Source organism: Alexandromys fortis, unplaced genomic scaffold (genome assembly GCF_014885135.2).
Source record: "Alexandromys fortis isolate MF-2015 unplaced genomic scaffold, M_Fortis_MF-2015_v1.1 scaffold_130, whole genome shotgun sequence".
NCBI lineage: Eukaryota > Metazoa > Chordata > Mammalia > Rodentia > Cricetidae > Alexandromys > Alexandromys fortis.
The window spans coordinates 659,338-679,661 of record NW_026068016.1 but is presented as its reverse complement, the minus strand read 5'-3'; the positions used below and the strand labels follow the sequence as shown (position 1 = coordinate 679,661).

The 20,324-nt window shown below is 43.5% G+C and overlaps 1 protein-coding gene across 2 annotated transcripts in view; it reads left to right on the top strand.

The window, feature by feature from the left end:
- The first annotated feature begins 7,645 nt into the window (after positions 1–7,645).
- Positions 7,646–20,324, top strand: part of Fermt2 (FERM domain containing kindlin 2) — a 78,587-nt gene continuing 65,908 nt past the window's right edge. For both annotated transcript variants that reach the window (XM_050162348.1, XM_050162347.1), the window contains exons 1-2: positions 7,646–7,806; positions 8,116–8,281. In XM_050162348.1, the coding sequence (XP_050018305.1) occupies positions 8,125–8,281 (157 nt within the window). In that variant the 5' untranslated portion in view covers positions 7,646–7,806; positions 8,116–8,124. The remainder of the gene's footprint in view (positions 7,807–8,115; positions 8,282–20,324) is intronic.

Here is a 20,324-nt window from a genome sequence, read left to right as displayed (position 1 = left end):
ATATAGAATTAATGTATGCTAATAAAAACACTAAAAGTATTCCATTGTATGGATATACCATATTTTGTTACTTGAAAGACATTCATATTATTTTCATCTTTTAAACATTATGAATATTCACATACAAGGATTTTAAGGGTTTATTTTATTATTTCTGTTTTTTTTCTTTTTTTTTAAATTTTATTTATTATGTATACAATATTCTGTCTGTGTGTATACCTGCAGGCCAGAAGAGGGCACCAAACCCCATTACAGATGGTTGTGAGCCACCATGTGGTTGCTGGGAATTGAACTCAGGACCTTTGGAAGAGCAGGCAATGCTCTTAACCTCTGAGCCATCTCTCCAGCCCCCTGTTTTTTTTTTTTTGTTTGTTTGTTTTTTTTCGATACAGGGTTTCTCTGTGTTGCCCTAGATATTCTAGAATTCACTCTCTATACCAGGCTGGCTTTGAACTCACAAAGATCTGCCTGCCTCTGCTTCCAGAATGCTAGGATTAAAGGCATGTGCCACCACCGCCTAGCTGGTTTTTAGGGTTTTCAGGAATTTTGTTTTGTTTTGTTTCACAGTGCTGGGGGTTGAGTCCAGAGCTTAGGAAAGGCAAAGGCAAGCACTCTGACCATAAGCTGCTCACCCTCAGAAGGGGACTGCAACTTTCTATGTAGTAAACATGTTTGCTATATACCCAGGAATAGACTTTCAGGCTTATATGCTGTCTTTGCCTATTTGGACTACAAAATACTATAAGGAGGCAGCTTAAAAATAAAAAAAAAAATTATCTTTCAAGTTTTGGATGCTAAGAAGTCCATTTGTGTCTGGTAAGAACCCTTTTGTTTCATAAATGGTGTATTCTAGCTATGTCCATGTATAAGAGACAATGAGCTAATTAAAGTCTAATTAGAACTTGTGGTTTAATCAGACGTGCCATATTTTAGTACTATTACTTTGGAGGTAAGGTTTCAACTTAGGAATTTGGTGGGTATCTCACAATAAACCTGTGTTTAGCCTTTTAAAGGAACTGCCAACTTGTTACAAAGCAACTGGCCATTGTGCATTCTTTTCGGCAATCTATGCGAACTGCGATTTCTATAGAAATCAGAGGGTGGAGTGGAAAGCTTTGAAACACTCTTCTGGACGCGATTTGTCTGTTGCTTTCACGGGATCCCAGTAGTTGTGGCTACCTGCAAAGAACTGCATAAGACGGAACCATCAATATCCCATCATCGGTTAGAGGAAAGAACATTAGCCCCTGCCCCGAGCTGAGGAGCCATCGGCAGGTAAAGACTGCTAAGGAGAGAGGTTGATTTTTCTCCAGGGTGTAGCTACTGGTAAATTGCCTATGAGCCAATAAACAATCCCACATTCATGCATATACAAGCGACCCTAATTAAATTCAATAGGTTTAGGTTTAAAAAAAAAAAAACTTGAGAGTAGAAGGAGGAATGTGTTGGAAAGGGGGAATTTCAGAGGGAGCTGGGGGAGGTAAGAGAAGAAAATGGAGGTGAATATAATGAAAGAATGTTATATACACATTGTCAAAGAATAAGTAACAATTGTCAGACAAGTAAACAAAGATACTGTGGTTTCTCCAGACCCTAGACCACACCTCCTACTGTCATCTGTATTATTGCTGTAATAAGACACCATTACCACGGCAACTCTTATAAAGGAAAACATTTCATTGGGCCTGGCATAGTTTCAAAGGTTTACTCCATTATCATTATGGTGGGACATGGTGGCTACGCAAGCAGACGTACTGGAGAAGGAGCTGAGAGTTCTACATCTTGATCAACAGGCAGAAGAAGAGACTTGTGTCCCACATGGGGTGTAGCTTGAGCATATGAGACCTCAAAACCTGCCTCCACAGTTACACACTTCCTCCAAAAAGGCCATGTCTACTCCAGCAAGACCACACCTCCTAATAGTGCCACTCCTTATGGGTCAAGCATTCAAACACATGAGTCTATGGAGGCCATTCCTATTCAAACCACCATACTATTTTTTAAATTTTTTTTTTATTTTTGTGCATTGGTGTTTTGCTTGAATGCATGTCTGTACGAGAGTGTGTGGTACTCTGCAACTGGAGTTACAGACAGTTGTGAGCTGCCATGTGGGTGCTGGGAATTGAACCTGTGTTCTCTGAAAGAGCAGCCAGTACTCTTAACCACTGAGCTATCTTTCCAGCCTCACACCACGTTTTTAAATTGTAGCTATTGCAGTAGGTATGAAGTATTAACTCCCTATAGCTTTGGTTTGCATTTCCCTGATGATGAATGACAGTAAGCATCGCCTTAGATATTTATGGTCATTCATCTCCTGTCTATTAATATCCTTTGCCCACCAAATTTATTTATCTCTTTCCAGGCATGGGGGTACATGCCTTTAATTCCAAAACTCAGTAGGTGGAAGCCGGTGATTCTCTGTGAGTTCAAGGCCAGCCTGGCCTACTTAGAGAAGAAAACAATAATAATGGTAATAATAATAACAAATCTATTTATCTCAAATTATAACAGGCTTTTGTATATTCTAAATACAAATTTCTTAGAGATTATTTTCTTTTTTTTTTTTTTTTTGGTTTTTCGAGACAGGGTTTCTCTGTAGCTTTTTGGTTCCTGTCCTGGAACTAGCTCTGTAGACCAGGCTGGCCTCAAACTCACAGAGATCCGCCTGCCTCTGCCTCCCGAGTGCTGGGATTAAAGGCATGCACCACCACCGCCCAGCATTAGAAATTATTTTCAAATATTTTTTTTATTCTGTAGATGTAGGGCCCTAGTCTGCCCTTATTCCTGGGGCGCATCTCGAGGACAATTTCTGGTCAACATGACCAAGCATTCAGCCCTTATTCCTGGGGCGCATACAGTTTCTAGTCAGATGACCAGCATTCTGTTAGTTCCTGTATTCCCCTGCCCCCCCTGGTGATTAGCTGCAGGGCATTCACTCCATTGTTGATATGGTACTTTCCCACCTGCCTGGGGGGGGGGGGTCCTAGTGCTGCAGTTAGGTAGATAAGGTCCCCAAGTCTGAATAAACCAGCATTCACTTGATCTCCTTTCGAATGACCCTGGTCTCTCTGTGTCTTCAGTTCAATCTCCAGGTCCTAACTCGACTCACATTCGGTATAGTGGCGCGCGAACTGTACCGAGGGTGTAATACCAAAACCGGGTGTTACATGTAGAGTTTGTTCCCTATATTTTAAAAAATCATTTTATGGCTGTGCAGCAGTGGCGCACACCTTTAATCTAATCGGGAGGCAGAGGCAGGCAGACCTCTCTGAGTTCGAGCTCAGCCTGGTCTACAAAACGAGTTCCAGCACAGCCAGCCAGGACTGTTACACAGAGAAACCCTGTCTCGAAAAAAACAACAACAACAAAAATATTTTATGTGTGGTGAGTGTTTTGCCTGCACATGGGCACCATGTGTGTTCCTGATGCCACAAAAGCCAGAAGAGGGCGTTAGATTCCCTGGAACCAGAGTTGTAGACACTTATGAGCTTATGAGTTGTAGACACTTATGTGGGTGCTGGTACTGAACCTATGTTGGAGCACATGCTAAACCAGTATTCTGCCACAGACTTACATGAACCTGACCCTCACATTGTGATGAATCCCAATTCACCTAAGTTCCTTTGTGTTCCGTTTTTATGTCTAACCCAACAAGCCACTGCCTTACCCGCGGCTTTGGAGGGCTGGTGTTGGGCTTCCTCTAAGAATGCTGTAGTTTTAGAACTTAAATTTCAAGTCTACAATCCATTTCAGCTCACTGTTTGTGTATAGTGTGAGGCGTGGGTCTAACGTCGTTCCTGGGTGGATAATCTTTCTGGTGTTTTCGCTACCTGAAGAGGGTGTGCTGCGCTCCACACCTGCCTGCTTATTTCAGTGCCCTACACTGCTAACCACACAACTATGACCATGCTATTATGAGCACATATGAACCTCGGGTTTTTATTTTTACAAAGTTCATGACTTATCCTGATGTTCAAACACTCAAACTGAATCAGAAAGAGAGAGCAAGAGAAGGTAAAATCCCACATGATTTCCTAGAAATAAATAATAAACAAATAAAATAAACTGAACTGAGAACAGCAAATACAAGGAATGCATATTTCCTTTCCCGTGGAGCAGAGGTTGCACTGTTATCTCAGAGGTCTCCAGAACTATGCTTTTGCTCACACATTTTTCATTGCTTCATAGCTTACCAGTTTTTTTCACGTTCCCCTCCCCCACCTCCAGTCCCCCTCCACAAGGCCTAACCGCTTAGATGAAAACAGTGGCTGTGGAACCTTCCTTCCTACCCTGCATTCCCTGGTTTCTGTCTCCTTGGTAGCTTCTCATCCCTGACAATCTGCCTACCTAGTATTCGAAAGGAATAATCCATTATGCTTCCAATTAAATTTCAAGCCCCATCTTATATGTTCATGCTTGAAACCCCCTCCTTTCAACCCCATCGTTATGTTTTGTATCAATACTCAAATAGCTTTGAAAGTACACCACGGGGGAGGTCCGGATAAAAAGCCGAAATCAACCTGAGGATTAACAAGTCCAGGGCTGCATCCGAGGACAGATCTGCGAGGTATCATTTGGTCTAAATCTAAGTCCAGTGCTTGGTACCTTATTTGGATATTGCTGCTTTCAAAGCCTGAGCTGTTCTTCCAAACACTGGAGTTCTCGGCTATTTTTCAGCATGATGTAAGTACCACAAGTATTGCATTGTCTTAGAGGCTTGGAAAGGGGGGTGTTCAGATAACAGACTACATTTAAATATGTTAGAAAACATTAGGTAGAAGTAAATATTTAAGAAATGTACTTGAAGACCTCACTTGATGAACTAGAAGGGGGAAATGTCTTAGTTTCAAAGGTTTGAGCTTTGGCTCCTCTTTAATCTTCAAAGCAGCAGCAGCTTGAAATACTCAAAGTGAAGGCCTGTAAGAACCGGCTGCACCCACCCTAATTCTTCTTCCAAATGTATTTGACCAAGGGTCTCTGCCTCCCGGTGCTTTATACCACTCAAACAGTTTGCTGGCTTTTTAAGGTAGCATAAAGTCTCTTTCAAAACTATAATTTAAATGGGGCAGTTATTTACAATATTCCCCCCATCACTAATTGTAGGGAACACTTACTGAGGTAGATTGAGGAAACATGGTCGGCTGGCCGTCCAAGTGGCACATTCTATAGTGGGAGGTTGTTCAGAAAATAGCTTACTGGGAAATGGTTAGAATGTGGAAGCTGAGGCATTAGAGGGCTATGAACCACCTCACTTGGCTTCAGCAAGTTTGAGGAAAGGGAATATTCAGAAAGGACAAGGATATTTTTGGTTCTAAAGACATGTTAGGGAAACTAGTCACTCCAGGCTTACCGGAACACACATAGGTCATTAGGAATAAATCTGGGCCTCGTTCCTGATTCCATTTTAATTTTCTGCCCTAACCTTCTAAGCCTCCAACCCATACGCATCTTCTTTTTCTTTTGCGCCACTTCTAATGTCCACTGCCATCTAGAGTATTCGTCTTTTATAGTGCATTACATTGGTGCTTTGCCTGCATGTATGTCTGCATGAGTGCTGGACTCTGGAGTTACAGACAGTTGTGAGGCGGGTACTGAGAACTGGACCCCGATACCCGGGAAAGGCAGTGAGTGCTCTTAATCGCTGAGCCATCTCTGCAGCCCAGACCACAGATCTTTTGGTGATAAGGTGAGTAAACAAACAGCTGCAGGAAATGTTCACACAGGAGTTCCTTAATGATGAGGTTTCTCTATGGGCTAGATTCTCTGATATTGGTACCAGTATGTTTTCTATATCCTTTGACCCATCTATCTGTAAATGTACACATAACATAACTCTTATTTGAAGTTGCTAAAATTCACACACAAGGAAAAAAATCTGAAAATCCTGCCCGAGAATCTAGTAACTGCCCTAGCCACTCTGTCCATCCCACAGAGGATGTGACACCGAATGCAGTTCTTAGTGGTGACAGAAAAGGCCATGATGTGGCAGGTTTTGAGTTGGTAGAAAGACTAAAACCAAACCAAACCAAACTCCTCATGACTCCAACATAAATTAACATTTGCGGGGTTTCCTTCTAGTCTTTTTTTTTAATCTATTTTAAAATAAGTGAGTTTTTGATTTTACAGCTTCATGTACATACATTTTTCTACAGATTTTTTTGTTTGTAGTTTGTTTTGAGGAAGAATTTCTGTAATAGCCCTGGCTGTCTTGGAACTCACTAGACAGACCAGACTGGCCATGAATTTAGAGATTCACCCGCCTCAGCCTCCAGAGTGCTGCACCACTATTCCTGGCTTGTACAGATTTTCTACTCTAGCAAGTAATTCTCCACATCATTAAAAATATTCTCCTATTTTTTTCCCAACACCATGCTTTCATCAACACTTCTCCCGCCTGAACAACCCTGATTCCAAGTCAACTCCTTGCACGGTAGCAGTAACTGGAGTGGCAAGCCTGGTGAGAGGCATCAGTTCCTCCATGATGAACAGCTAGTGTAAGAAGAGTGGTTTCCCTTTTGTTTCCACCCCCAGACCTCTGGCATTTGACTAAGTTTCCCCACTTTCACTCCCTTAGGGGTGCCCACCCCTTTCTGGAGGTATTGTCGATGAACAAAGGGTTATCTGCCCAGTAGATTCCCCTTTGAAGTGCCTGAGGCACTTCAAGAAGTCCAAGAGACTTAAAACCACGCTCTTTTACAGTGTGTCTTATCTGAGTCTTCCTGACCTAAATAAATTTTGAGCCATGGATTTGCTAGAGGAGGCAATTTCCCTGGCTTGCTGATTCTTTAACAGAGTGCAACAGTTAGTGGGGAAGGTGGGAGTGGGCCGTTCTCCATCTTCACTCAGTCTTCAACAGGTAAAGGTCTTCCCTTTGTGAGCACCGGTTCAAAGCTCCTTGGATCTCTTCGAGGTGCGGCAGAGGGTGAGGAAGACAATGTGCGTGGACCCAAACCACTGAATATTCTAAGTTGAGGATGAAAAGTCGCAAGTGCGCGCAAACAGTTGGCGAGGGTAGAGAAGCGGTCTCGGGCAAACCGCTGCCGGGAGGGGATGTTTTCCCGCTCTTCCCGCGGGAGCGCAGGGGCCGGCTCTGGCATCCGGCGGGCACTTGGGTCCGAGGGGTAGGAATGCTCGCCCACGCCCGGGGGTCCAGCGGAGCCGAGGACTGGCGGGACCCTGCTTGCCAGGCAACTTTTGTGACTCATTCGCCCCTCTGGCCTTTCTCCTGCTTTTGTGGGATGGGATGTTCAAGACAGACATCGTAAAGTTTCTGCACCCCAACTCCTTGGCGCGATGTCCCCGCACACGTCCCGGGCCTGGGAACTTCCCGCGGCAGCTTCTCACGCACGCAGCCCAGACCCCGCTGCAGGCGCCGCCTCGGCCCCGCGCGCGCCCCTGCCCCCCTCCCCAGCTCCGCAGCCCGAGAGCCCGGATGTTGGATTCCATCCCTGTGCCTGGTCCTTCATTTCCATAAAAGGGCAGCGCTCAGAAGGGCCGAGATTGCGGCCGCCGCCTCCCCCCGCGGCGCTCCCCCGAGGCGCGCGCCGTCCCGGCCCCGCCAGAGCGCGCGCCGCCCCCGCGGGAGCGCGGCCGGCCGAGAACAGAGAGGAGGGGGCGGAGGCCGGCCGGCTGCGGGCGGTGCTGCGGGGCGGGGGCCGGGGCGGGGAGTGGGGGTGGGGCGGGGGGGGGGAGGCGGCGGGGCCGGGACTCCATTTGCCGCGGCGGGAGGCTTCGCTTCCCTCAGAGCAGCGACGCGGGCGCCGCCGGCCTCGTCTGTTGCCGCGGGTGCCGGGCGAGAGGAGCACGGTGAGGGGCGCGGCGGGAGGAGCGGGGCGCGGAGGGCGCGGCGCGGTCACCCGGGCCCGGGCGCGGACGGGCGGGCCGGGGCGCAGCGGCGGCAGGTGAAGGCGTCCGAGTCCGCTAGGCGGGCGCTGCGGGCGGAGGCCGGGTACTTTGGGTGCTGCCTCGCCCGCGCCCCGGCGCCTTCGGGTGTGCGCGCGTAGACGCGGCTCCTCCGCCTTCTCCCTCGCCGCGGCCCGGCGCAGCGGAGTCAGTGGGGTTTGTCTTCCTTTGGGGGAGTGACGCTGACGAGAGCCATTTCCTCCGCGCTCGCAGGAAGGAGCCATGGCTCTGGACGGGATAAGGATGCCAGATGGCTGCTACGCGGACGGAACGTGGGAACTGAGCGTCCATGTCACGGACTTGAACCGTGATGTCACCCTGAGAGTGACCGGAGAGGTGCACATCGGAGGGGTGATGCTGAAGTTGGTGGAGAAACTCGGTGAGTTGCACCCCAGATGCCTCCAATAAAGACTTCCCAGCATAGGAGGAGGGGGTGGGGAGGAAAGGCGGCGGGGGGAGGGGTGGAATCGGGAGTTCCTAGCACCCGGTGTGTGCTGTGCTTAAAATGCGAAATTTGTTAGTATTAGGGCGTATAGACCTGCTCCGCTTTGCGTCCTGTTTTGTTATTTCGAGTCTGCGTAAAGTAGTGAGTGATTCGAGCCTACCACGTACTTAACTGCGGATTCCCGGGACAGGACTTGTTGAAAGCTACGAGGTGAAAGCTGCGACTGTGATATTAGGCTGTGTCACCGCGTCTTACCCTCCTTGAACCTGGGTTGATACCGGTGCTTAGGGGGAGACTGTGCGAATTGCGTCGGTCATGAAGTTTCTGTAGCCGGACTACGTGATGGAGTGCCCTGAAATGTTCCACTCACCCGTTCTTGCGAGGGGTGGGGCAGTGCTTGACAAACTTGGTATCTATATTGAGTTGGAAGTAAGCTATTTCGAGCATTTAATTTTATATTAAGCCCGTGAAAGAACTTCGTTTTTTAAAAATAAGACTTTATTAAACTAATTTGAGGTCGACAGAATTTCAGTACACATAATAGTCGATTAATTCTGACTCCGATTGGAAGGGCGACCACACAGGATATTTGAGAAAACTTGGCCCTACGCATTTCGTGACCAGTCAGACCATTTTCACCGGGCCAAATCAACTGACTAGATAAGATGGGTGATTTTATCGGGAGAGCTTTTATCAAAGGGCTGCCTTCCTGGGCTGTGGTGCTTGCTGCTGTGTCTAATGGAGTTGTGCTAAGTTGTTGTGTAGTGGGGTGTCATTTTAGACAGGTTTGGTTGGTTTTGATCAGCATTCATGCTCCGGGTCATCCTGGAAATGTAAGGGATATTCGTTTCTCAGGAAATGTATTTCTTATACAGGGGGAAGGGGCTGTATTTTTACCATATAAACTTAAATGAAATAGTCTGATACACTTTCGGAAGTTAGACTGAGTTCATTTAGGTGAACCTATGTTATGCCCCTGCAGGGAATTTAATTATTGAAGGACCAAAGAAGAACTCATTGCAGGGGGGCCTTCTCCTCTACAAAGTCCATTGTTTGACTCTAGGGACAGCCCAAGAAAGAGCCTCCAAGGAGCCTTCTGAGAATTCGATTTTGCTGATTTAACCAAGTAACTGTCAGCTTACAGTTTTTATTTGATTCAAGTAAATCAATCACTGTTGGCAAAATATTTCCTAACATTTTTTGCCCAGCTCCATTTGAGGATGAAAACTATCCAGTATGGTTACATTTTGACAAGGAAGCAGTCGTTTCTATCAGATTTTCTGATGTGTGACAGACAGACCTTAGTAATACATTGTACTTTTAAATTTAGCTAATTTTTGTTCTTGTTATTGGAGACATCTTACTATGTAGCTCAGACTGGCCTGGAACTTGCAGTGTAGACCAGGCTGGCCTCTGAGTTTTGAGATTAAAAGGGTTCCTTCCCTACCCATGCTCAGAGCCCAGCTCTACATTGTGATTTTTTAAAATCACGCAATAAAGGATCTGTTAAAGGTGACTTAGATGACCCAAAAAGAGGAATATGGTATGTACTCACTCATAAGTGGATTCTAGCCATAAACAAAGGACATTGAGCTAATAATTCGTGATCCTAAAGAAGCTAAATAAGAAGGTGAACCCAAAGAAAAACATATAGTTAACCTCCTGGATATTGGAAGTAGACATGATCGCCAGGCAAAAGTTGGGAGCAGGGGTTGGGGGTAAGGAGAGATGGGGAGAGAGAAGGGAGAAGGGGAGGATTGGGGAGAGCTTGGGGGAATGGGGTGATTGAGATGGAGGAAGGGTGGATATGTGGGAGCAGGGAAGAAGATATCTTAATTAAGGGAGCCATTTTAGGATCGGCAAGGGACTTGGCTCTAGAGGGGTTCCCAGGTGTCCGAGGGGATGTCCCCAGATAGGTCCTTGGGTAGCAGAGGAGAGGGTGCCTGAACTGGCCTTCTCCCATAGCCACACTGGTGAATATCTAACGTATCACCATAGAACTTTCATCTGGCGATGGATGGAGACAGAGACAGAGACCCACACTGGAGCACTGGACTGAGATCCCAATGCCCAGATGGAACTTACTTTTACAGTGAGTGATAGATATGTGTCTATTTTTATTCCTTTTTGTACAGACATCCATTTTGACCAGAACCACGTTTTGAAGGTGCCATTTTTTTTCTAGTGTATATTTCTGTATTCTTTATCAAATTCATGTGATCATACTGTGTAGACTTTTGTCTGGTTCTCTAATTCCATTGCATTAATAATCATTTCTAGTTTTTTTTTTTGGTAAAATGACTTAGATGAGTTGAAGGTCTCAAAAAAAGGCTTTCATGAATAAATAATGATTTCTACTATATTTACATCACTTTGACTGTTATGATATCACAATTATAAATAGAATTGTAGTAGATGAGCTGTTTGTAGACAGGATTGAGGTTATTTTTGAGTAACTATAATCTTAATAAATAATGCTGACGCCGATTAATTACATAGAGAAAAACCTAAAAGGAGCAGCTGGAAACTTTTTTACCTCTCTTCAGCTGAACCAGGACTGATTCCTCTGTGTTTCAAGTTCCAAATAGGAGATATTTTTCAGCAGACTCGAAAGGTACATAGAGTAGGGCCATTTTAAAATGTCCACAAATCGGGCCAGTCAAATTAGAAAAGAATTTGTGGCTTATCAGGTTTGTCTTAAGTGGGAATGAGCTGCCATCTGAAGTCCTGCATGGTTATCACTGAGGTATTAATGGGCAGACTCAGTGGCTGCTTGTCCACAGTGGCTAAGTAGATCAAAGCAGCCTACAGAGTCTAGATAAGAGATGGAGTCATTGTAGCCATGAGAGGGGACAGCGTCTGGTGTCTTCAGATTGCACTGCAGTACTGGGCATGTAGCAAAAGCAGGCTATGTGGCCATGGACTAGTTAATGACGATATACTGCAGGCAGCCTTTAACCTGTATCTTCAGGCTTGCACTGCCTATCTGATAGTCTTTTCATGCTCATTGGAGAGTATATGATTACCAAAGGTTTTATGATTCAAAGCTATCTCCCCCATACAGTATTCAGGCACCCCTTGATTCCCTGGAGTTAATAGATCCCAGGATAAACCCTCCCTTTGATGCGCTCAGTGTGGAAACTCTGGGAAGAGGGTACTTGGCTGTCATTAGGTCCTCAAGAATGCATGTGTACAAAAGAGGGAGCAACCATACAGTAGGGTTTATTGTGCAGCTACAATGTTCCTCTGAGAACAGACGGAGACAGAAGGGTAAATAATGCTCCCTTAGTGATACCTTTGTATTGGGTTTCAGTGTTTCTTAAAGAACATTTGCATTCAATAAAACTAGGGCTCTTTTTATACCTTTTCATTCGTCTAGGGTGGCAGTTTCAGACACATCAGGAGATTTCTGTTTTAATCACCGATTATGTATTTGGCCAATAAAGCTCATGTTGTTAACATTAATAAAAAAAAGAACATTTGCATTTCAGAGAATGTTATTGAAACCTGACTCTTCAAATATCTGCAAAGTCTCACATCTTAGTATAGAGGACACTTGTCATTCTGCTTTAGACGTTTAAGAGAAAACAAGGAGTATGTTGTGACAGGATGTGGGCTGTAGGGACTTAAGACTTTTATCATGATTGTACACCTCAGCGTATGTGAAAATTGTTTTCTTCATCCCTTTAAAAGGCCATAATAAATGCTTTAACTATTACTACAATTGTTATTAAAATTAACATTTTAGATGTGCATAGTCTAAATCCTTTTCATTGTGTGTGTTATAAATTGTACTGTGTTGTATGAGGACATTTTCATGCAGGTATATGACATGTTGTTATATGAGGACATTTTCATGCAGGTATGTGACATGTTGTTATATGAGGACGTTTTCATGCAGGTATGTGACATGTGTTGTTATATGAGGACATTTTCATGCAGGTATGTGACATGTTGTTATATGAGGACGTTTTCATGCAGGTATATGACATGTGTTGTTATATGAGGACTTTTCATGCAGGTATGTGACATGTTGTTATATGAGGACGTTTTCATGCAGGTATATGACATGTTATATGAGGACGTTTTCATGCAGGTATGTGACATGTGTTGAGTGAATGCTGGTTTGTTTTGAAGCAGCATCTCATTACTCACTGTGTAGCCAAGGCTGACCTTGAATTTAGCCTCCGAAGTGTGAGGATCCATGTAAACGCTGCTGTGACTGTCGTGTAGAGTGTGGGTTTTTTTTTTTTTTTCAAGACTGGCATGTGTAGGGTGGGGTTTTTTGTTTTGGTTTGTTTTTTTCAAGACAGGGTTTTTCTATGTAGCCCTGGTGTCTTGGAACTCACTCTGTAGACCAGGCTGACCTCAAACTCTCAAGCTCTGTCTACCTTTTCCTCACCTGTGCTGGGATTAAAGGCATGTGTTACCATGCCTGGCTCTTTTTTTTTTTTTAAAGAAAAAACAATTATCAAAGATAAGGATTATGAAAATAAGATAAAAGAGGATACAATTTAATAATTATACCTAAAAATAAATTCTAAAAGGAGGCTTAATTGGATGGGATTCCTCTGAAGATCCCTGGAAAACAGTGACAGCCCCAGACCTGTGGGAGTCTGCAATCCAGTCAGCACTGGGTTCTGAGGACCAAAGGGATGCTTAACTGAGGGATGCTTAGCTGAGGGATGCTTAACTGGGCTGGTTTCTTCCCTTTTTTCTAGGTACTCTGAGCTAACGGTTGCCTGAGTTTTTGTTCACTGAATTTTAGGGTTACTTTACAAAAGTCTTTTTAGAGCCAGGCAGTGGTGGCACATGCCTTTGGTCCTAGAACTTCGGAAGAAGAGACAGGAGTATTTCAGTGAGTTCGAGGCCAGCCTGGTCTACAAAGCAAATTCCAGGACAGCCAGGGTTACACAGGGAAAACCTGTCTTGAAAAACAAAAACAACAACAATCTTTTTAGACAATTCTAAAAGTACTTCAGTGGTGAGTAAGGAGTTTATAACATTGTGGAGCTACTGAAAGGATGGCCCAACAGCCAGCTTGTGAGCTGGAAAGAAGGAATTGACTTACAAGACTGATTTCTTCTGAGTCTGAAGTTAAGTCACATCAGATATAAATAAAAAACTCAAGTTTCAAGATTCAGGTATAACAAAGAAGAAATGAATAGAGTTGACTTAAAAAAAATTTGAAGATTGCTGGGCCTGGCTGTCTGTCACACGCCCTTAATCCCAGCACTTGGGAGACAGAGGCAAGTGGGTAGGTCTCTGAGTTTGAATCCAGCCTGGTCTACACAGTGATTTCCAAGCTAGCCAAGGTTAGGACTTGGTCTCAAAAAGGGGGGTGTAGGGAGAGTCCCATTATCCAATTAAATTGTGAAATTAGCTTGCATGATCTAAAATAAAGTTATTAGTAAAGTTATTTATGAATTACTCAAAGTGATTTCTTTTTTCTTTTTTTTATTTTTTTATTTTATTTTATTTTTTATTTATTTATTTTTTTACAAAACCTTGTTTTTTACAGGGTTTCTCTGTAGCTTTGGAGCCTGTCCTGGAACTAGCTCTTGTAGACCAGACTGGCCTCGAACTCACAGAGATCCGCCTGTCTGTGCCTCCTAAATGTTGGGATTAAAGGTGTGCGCCATTTCTGCCTACTGAGTTCTGGGATTAAAGGTGTAAACCACTAACCACCTCCCAGCTTCAAAGTGATTTCTAAGTGTGCATTCATTGCACCTCCCAGAAATGCAAAGAGCTAATTTTTCCTTCAGAAACTCTAAAAGTAAGTTTTGTTGAGCTCCAGATGAAGGTGCTAGCTCACATTAGGGACTTTACTACACAAAGTACTTTACACTAAAGTGAGAGGTTGAGTGGTGTCCACAGGGAGAGAGACCACATGCCTGGACTGCTCCCTTCCCATCCTCATGCATATGGCTCCCTGAGGAAGGACTTTGTAGAATGGTGTCCATGCTGGAAAATCCCTTTTCCCCCTTTGAATCAGGAAACGTAAATGTCTGCATAATGCAGACGCGGCAGCCCAAGTGTGCTAGGGTTCTATCTAAGGCGTGGCTGTTGTTGTTGTTGTTTGTTTTCATTTTCCAAGACAGGGTTTCTCTGTAGCTTTTGGAGCCTGTCCTGGAACTTGTAGACCAGGGTGGCCTAGAATTCACAGAGATCCGCCTGCCTCTGCCTCCCCAAGTGCTGGCAGTAAAGGCATGCGCCACCACCACCCAGCTCTAAGGCATGTTTTAAGTCTTTGGGAGGGTAGGAGGAGCAGTTGGGATATCAATAAAGTAAACTGAACCCTAGATATATACCTGATAGCCCCCATACTCAGTGTTTCTGTACGGTGACTGATCTGTAGGAATTCAGTATTGGATTTTATGTTTCTTTGAAAACTTGCAAGTTCTTTGGGCAAGAGAAATGATTCACAGTAGGTAAAGGACCTGCCTGCTGCCAAGCGTGACAACCACAACCTGAGGTCACTTTCTGGAGCTCGGGTGATAACTGACTCCTACCAATTGTCCTTTGAACTTCACACTTGTACTGTGGCATACATGTACCCCAAAACAAGATATTAAGAATTTTTTTTTTATTTTAAGCTCCTTAAGAATAGAGGACAGTATAAATTTTATTATACTCTGTAAAAACCTCAATAAAGTATGAGCTATTTTGTTGGGTGTATTCCATGGTATTTGTTTCCTTAAAAAAAATAAGTACAGGATTTAGGTTGACCCAGTCTTTGCCTTCCCAAGTGCTGGGATTAAAGGTGGTGCCTCGCCGAGGTTTTCTTTCCCTCTGCCGTGTTTTATGCCCCAGTTTTCTGCAAAGTTAAACAGTCTATTAGATTCCAGGTAGGGGCAAAGGCTGGACTTGGTTTTTCTTTAGTTATTTACAAAAGACCTTGTTAGAAAAGTCTTTGTCACTTAAAAGAAAACAATGCAACTTTTGACTTTAGTCTTTGGCTCATCTTTAAAAAACTTCAAGGGCTCAGTGAGGAATTTTAATCTTCAGCTCCGTCCCCTTGTCATTTGATTTCATTGCTGGAAAACAAAGCTTCTAGGGCTGGTGGAGCCCGTTGTTGCCCTTATAGCCTCTGGTCTTTTAAATACTCAAGCACATACTGCTTAAAAATGAAGGCTTCGCTCTTAATTCATTAGAGTACATTTTATCAAATTCAGGAAATATAATACTGATTTAAGACTGTCATCTGGCCAGGCGGTGGTGGCGCACGCCTTTAATCCCAGCACTTGGGAGGCAGAGGCAGGAGGATCTCTGTGAGTTCGAGACCNAAAAAAAAAAAAAAAAAAAAAAAAAAAAAAAAAAAAAAAAAGACTGTCATCTGTTATAAATCCATATTCAAATACATTCAGATTTTACTTGTTCCAGTAGCATTGATTGTAGCCAGATTTGCCTCTTATTCTTTAATACACCAAATGCCGAAGTGCAGAGTTGGAAGAGCATGTGCAGTTGAGATGCACATAGAAGAACAGTGTTTCTGGACTTCAGCCTGTTAAGACACCTCTTTACCTTCCAGAGCAAAGGCTTCATGTGGGACTCAGTATTTTTGTAAGTTCCCTTTCGCAGACTGTATCTTTACATTCAGTTTAACTCTCAGATTATTATTAGGCAGTTGGGGAGGTTTTTATCTTAATACTCTTTTTGTGATGGGTTCTCCTTATTTATGCTCAGACTGGCCCGCAATTCCTGGGTTTAAATGATCGCCTTGCCTTGAATTCCCAACTGTAGGGATTATCATGAGTGGCACCCTGCACCCAGCAGTGTTAATAAAATTCGCAGACATCATTGGCTATCGATTACCCCGAATACCAGCTGTCCTCAGATTGTTTTAGATGCTAATCAATGCACAGATCAGTAGGAGAAGAATGTGTTGTCTGTTTGCCAGAAGATCTGATTTCAACATCTGACCTTGCCACTTCCCGATTTGTGCGATCTGTGAGTAACCAATCCAACCTTCTGAGTGGGTCTTGACTTCTTTAAAATGGAAAAACCAAAGTTCTTAAACCAGGCATGATGGTCCATGTCTGTAAGCCCAGGAGATGAAGTCCAGAGTTGGCTACATGAAGAGCTGCAAGCCAGATTGGGCTCCTCGAGACCCTGTCTCAAAAAAGTAAACAGGGCCAGTGTCACACCTCAGCAGGTAAAGACCTGCTGCCTAGCCCGGTGATCTGAGTTTAGTTCTCGGGACTTAGATGGTAGGAGAAAACTGGCTCTTAAAAGCTGTTCTCTGACCTACACATACACACACACACACACACTTAGGGAGCATATATACATGTACATGCTCAAGAATAGATGTAATAGAAAATAGAAAAGACAAATTCTCATAGATTTTGTTGAGACTTAACTAGGTTATTAAACATTGAAGTGCTTTATAAAAGCTACTACTATTATAAAAATACAGTGAGTATATTTTGTCCACATTGAAAGTCTCTGGGTATATACTGTTGGTGGAGGAAGGGTATCTAAAGTGCGGTGTAAAATACTTAGTTTCATATTTGTGAGAGGAGAATTGTATACCTCAAAAGGAGTTTAGTTTGGGATTACTGTGTGTTCTCATCTCCTAAGCTACAAGAAAAATAGCTACCATTCTGCTCTTCCCTGCACTTTGAAACACACACCTGCCTCTGTAATGTAACAAAGAGCTATTTAACCACCCTTTTCCCAAGATTTCTGAAAATGTAATTGAATAAGTGGTTGATGGTATTTCAGGGATTTGAAAAATTTATAGGCAGTGGTAAATTAATTCCCTACTTAATCTGTTTTATAAGAGTGGTGCTTTATATTCATTTATAATAAAGGAATGAAGTAAAATTATTTCTTGGCACATGAAAACAGCCTATTCAGAACTCATGAAAGTACTTTGAGGAAAAAAGCTAATGTATTCAGATTCCTTGTTTATTTTGATGCTGAGACTCAAAACCACGGCCTCACAGATGCTAACTAAGCAACCACTCTACCACTGGGCCAGACCTTCAGTCATGGATACAGGATTTTTATTTAATAATTTTATGAAAATATTAATATCCAAGTATATTAATGCCTTATCTGAAGTAAATAGTCTGCAAGTTGTTTTTTTTAAATAATCCTTTTATCTTTTTAAGTTTTTTTTTTTAATTTATTGCATATAAGTGTTTTGGCTTTGTGCGTGCACCGTGTGCATGCCTGGATCTCCTGGAGCTGGAGTTAGGGATGGCTGGGAACTGAACCCTGGTCAGCCGCTGAGCCATCTCTCCAGCATTTCCGTCTTAGATTGTAATTCATCTTGAAACACAGTTTGTTATCAGAGTTACTGTGTTAGACTGTAATCACTGCGTACCAGCACTTTTTCATACTCCTGCTGGTTTTGTTTGTTCTTGATAGTGTCTCCTGCAGCAAAGTGCCCAGAGCTCTTGAGTAGCCGAAGATGACCTTGGACATTCGATCCTACTTCCTCCCAAGTCTGGGTACCCAGCTAATGTAGTACTAGGGATCAGATGCAGGTCTTCTGCTTGGGAGACAATCACTCTACCAACTAAGTTACATTTCTAGCCCTACCATGTTTCTTAACGTGCAAGCTTTGACGGGTATAATTTACATAAAGCAAAAGTAGTCCTTGAATGTAATGTTCTGTGTTTAACAAATTCATAGTCATGTTCAGCTACCATAATCAGTAAATAGAAGTAGGTATTCCTCCATAGTGAGCCTACTCCCCAGTCTGAGGTCCTTAAACCATTGCTGGGTTGCCTTTTCTGGGGAACCCTGTAAATGGAACATACTGATGTATCTCATTGAACCTGGTTTTTTGATAGTTTGGCCCTTTGAATTTGAACGTGTCAATAGTTTTTATTGTGGAATGGATGTGTACTATAGTGTGTGGGGTGTGTGTGGGGGGGGTGTGTTATGTAGGGGATGGTTAGAGACAGGGTTTCTCCATGTAGTCCTAGCTGTCCTAGAGCTTTCTAGACAAGGCTGGCCTCAAACTCAGAGATCCCTCCGCTTCTGCTTGCCAAGTGCTGGGATTAAAGATGTGTGTCACCACTAACCAGCTTGGGTATGTGCTATAGTTTTATCAGTAATTGAAGACATTGGAGTTGTTCACAATTTTTGGAGATTGTGAATAGGGTTGAATAAACGTGTGTGGACATAGTTTCCCATTTCTCTTTGGTGAGGAGTGGCGTTGCTGGGCCTTGTCCCAAGTCCTGTGTGCATTGTCAGCCTTATGGGAGAGCTTGGTTGGTCCCAGTGTGCCTCAGCTCACAGCAGCCAGGGCTTGCTGTATCTGCTGTCATGCTAACTGTTCGCATAACTAATTTTGCTTTTGGGTCGAGTGTCTGGAATGAGTAATGGCATTGGTGTGCTTTTCAAAGTGCTTGTTTGCTGCTGTGTATTAGTAAATGAAGCTGACTGGCCTTCCTTCCTGGCCCAGAGATCCCGGACCACACACATGCACGCGCACACACAGTGCTAGGATGGCAAGCACACACTACTTTGCCTGTTTAATTGAGTGCTTTCATTGCAAGCATTTTACTGATTGAACTATCTTCCCAGCCCATTTTTATTTTGATTGTGTTTTTATTTTTTAAAGCTTTCCTTTATCTTAAGTATATATGTATGTGTCTGTGTGTATGTGCATGTGTAAATGCAGGCGCCTGCAGAGGATGTCTGGCTTGTTGTAGGCAGTTGTGGGCCACTTGGCATGGGTGCTGGGAATGGCTCTTGAGTCCTCTGCAGGAGCTACCATCTGGATGCTGAAAATCAAACCCTGTACCTCAGGAAGAGCAACTTTTGCTCTTAAAACTCTGAGCCATCTCTGCAGCCTCCTTACGTGAGACTATTTTACATCAGTGTTTCACTCCTCTCCCAGGTTGGCCTGGCGCTGGCGCTCACTATGTAGCCCAGGTTGGCCTGGTGTTGGTGCTCACTATGTAGCCCAGGTTGGCCTGGCGCTGGCGCTCACTATGTAGCCCAGGTTGGCTTTGGATTCATGGAAACCCTCCCACCTTGGCTCTTTGAGTGTTGGGTTTACAGATGTTAGGGTCACACCCTGTGGCGGATTTAGCATTTAGACTTGTCTTCTGTCTAGGTACACGAGGACAATCCCGGGATGACCTCAGAGTTTGCTAGGTCACCCATCTGAAAACACGAACAGGACCATCTCTAAATTTATCATCTTCTCTCAGCTCTGTAGTATTATGTTGAAATTTAAAAATATACCGGGTATTTTAAAGGTTGATATTTTGAAGCATCCATATCTTTTTCATAATAGAACACCCGGGGTTATTAGTAAAATGGCAATAAGGTGCTGGGGTTATTGATTGTAGTGCCTTTATTGGGTAAGTGCCTTCTGGTGTAGTGTTCCTTAATGTAATTTGGGGGTTCTGACTTAACAATTTTATAAGTCTTAAAATTAAAAATAACTTGAAAAAGGCAAATGATTGCTGTATCAGTTTTAAAAAATTTTAGACAGTTTGGTGCTAAATTCTGTTGCTCTGGAAGCCACCTGTGCCAGGATCCTGACTGCCATAGACTAGCTGTGACGCTGGGCTGTACCCTCATCCACGGCCTTGCTAGTAGAGTGTGTCGACTACATCAGCAGACACGTGCGGAGTGTTAGAACATCTGTGGTGACGATGAGAAGCACCATCACATTACATCAGCGGTTTGTACAGCTGTCCCTCGAGCTGAACTAGGGAAATCATTGTATTTTGTAACCAATTAAAGATTTAGTCTTTTATGAAGTTAAGCCAACTAGTACTCGTTTATTCTCTATCATATTAGAACTATATTGAGCTTTACTGTACTACCTTGTATTATTAGTAGTAATATTATGAAGAGTTAAGTATGATTTACAAGCAGTAAATTTTATGCTTCAAATATGTACTGTATTGGCATAAGAGTATTTATATAAATTTAGCATTCTACTTAGACTTGTCTCTTCTTTTTTGCTAGCAGTTAAGAATTTAGTTTAAGTGGGGTGGCG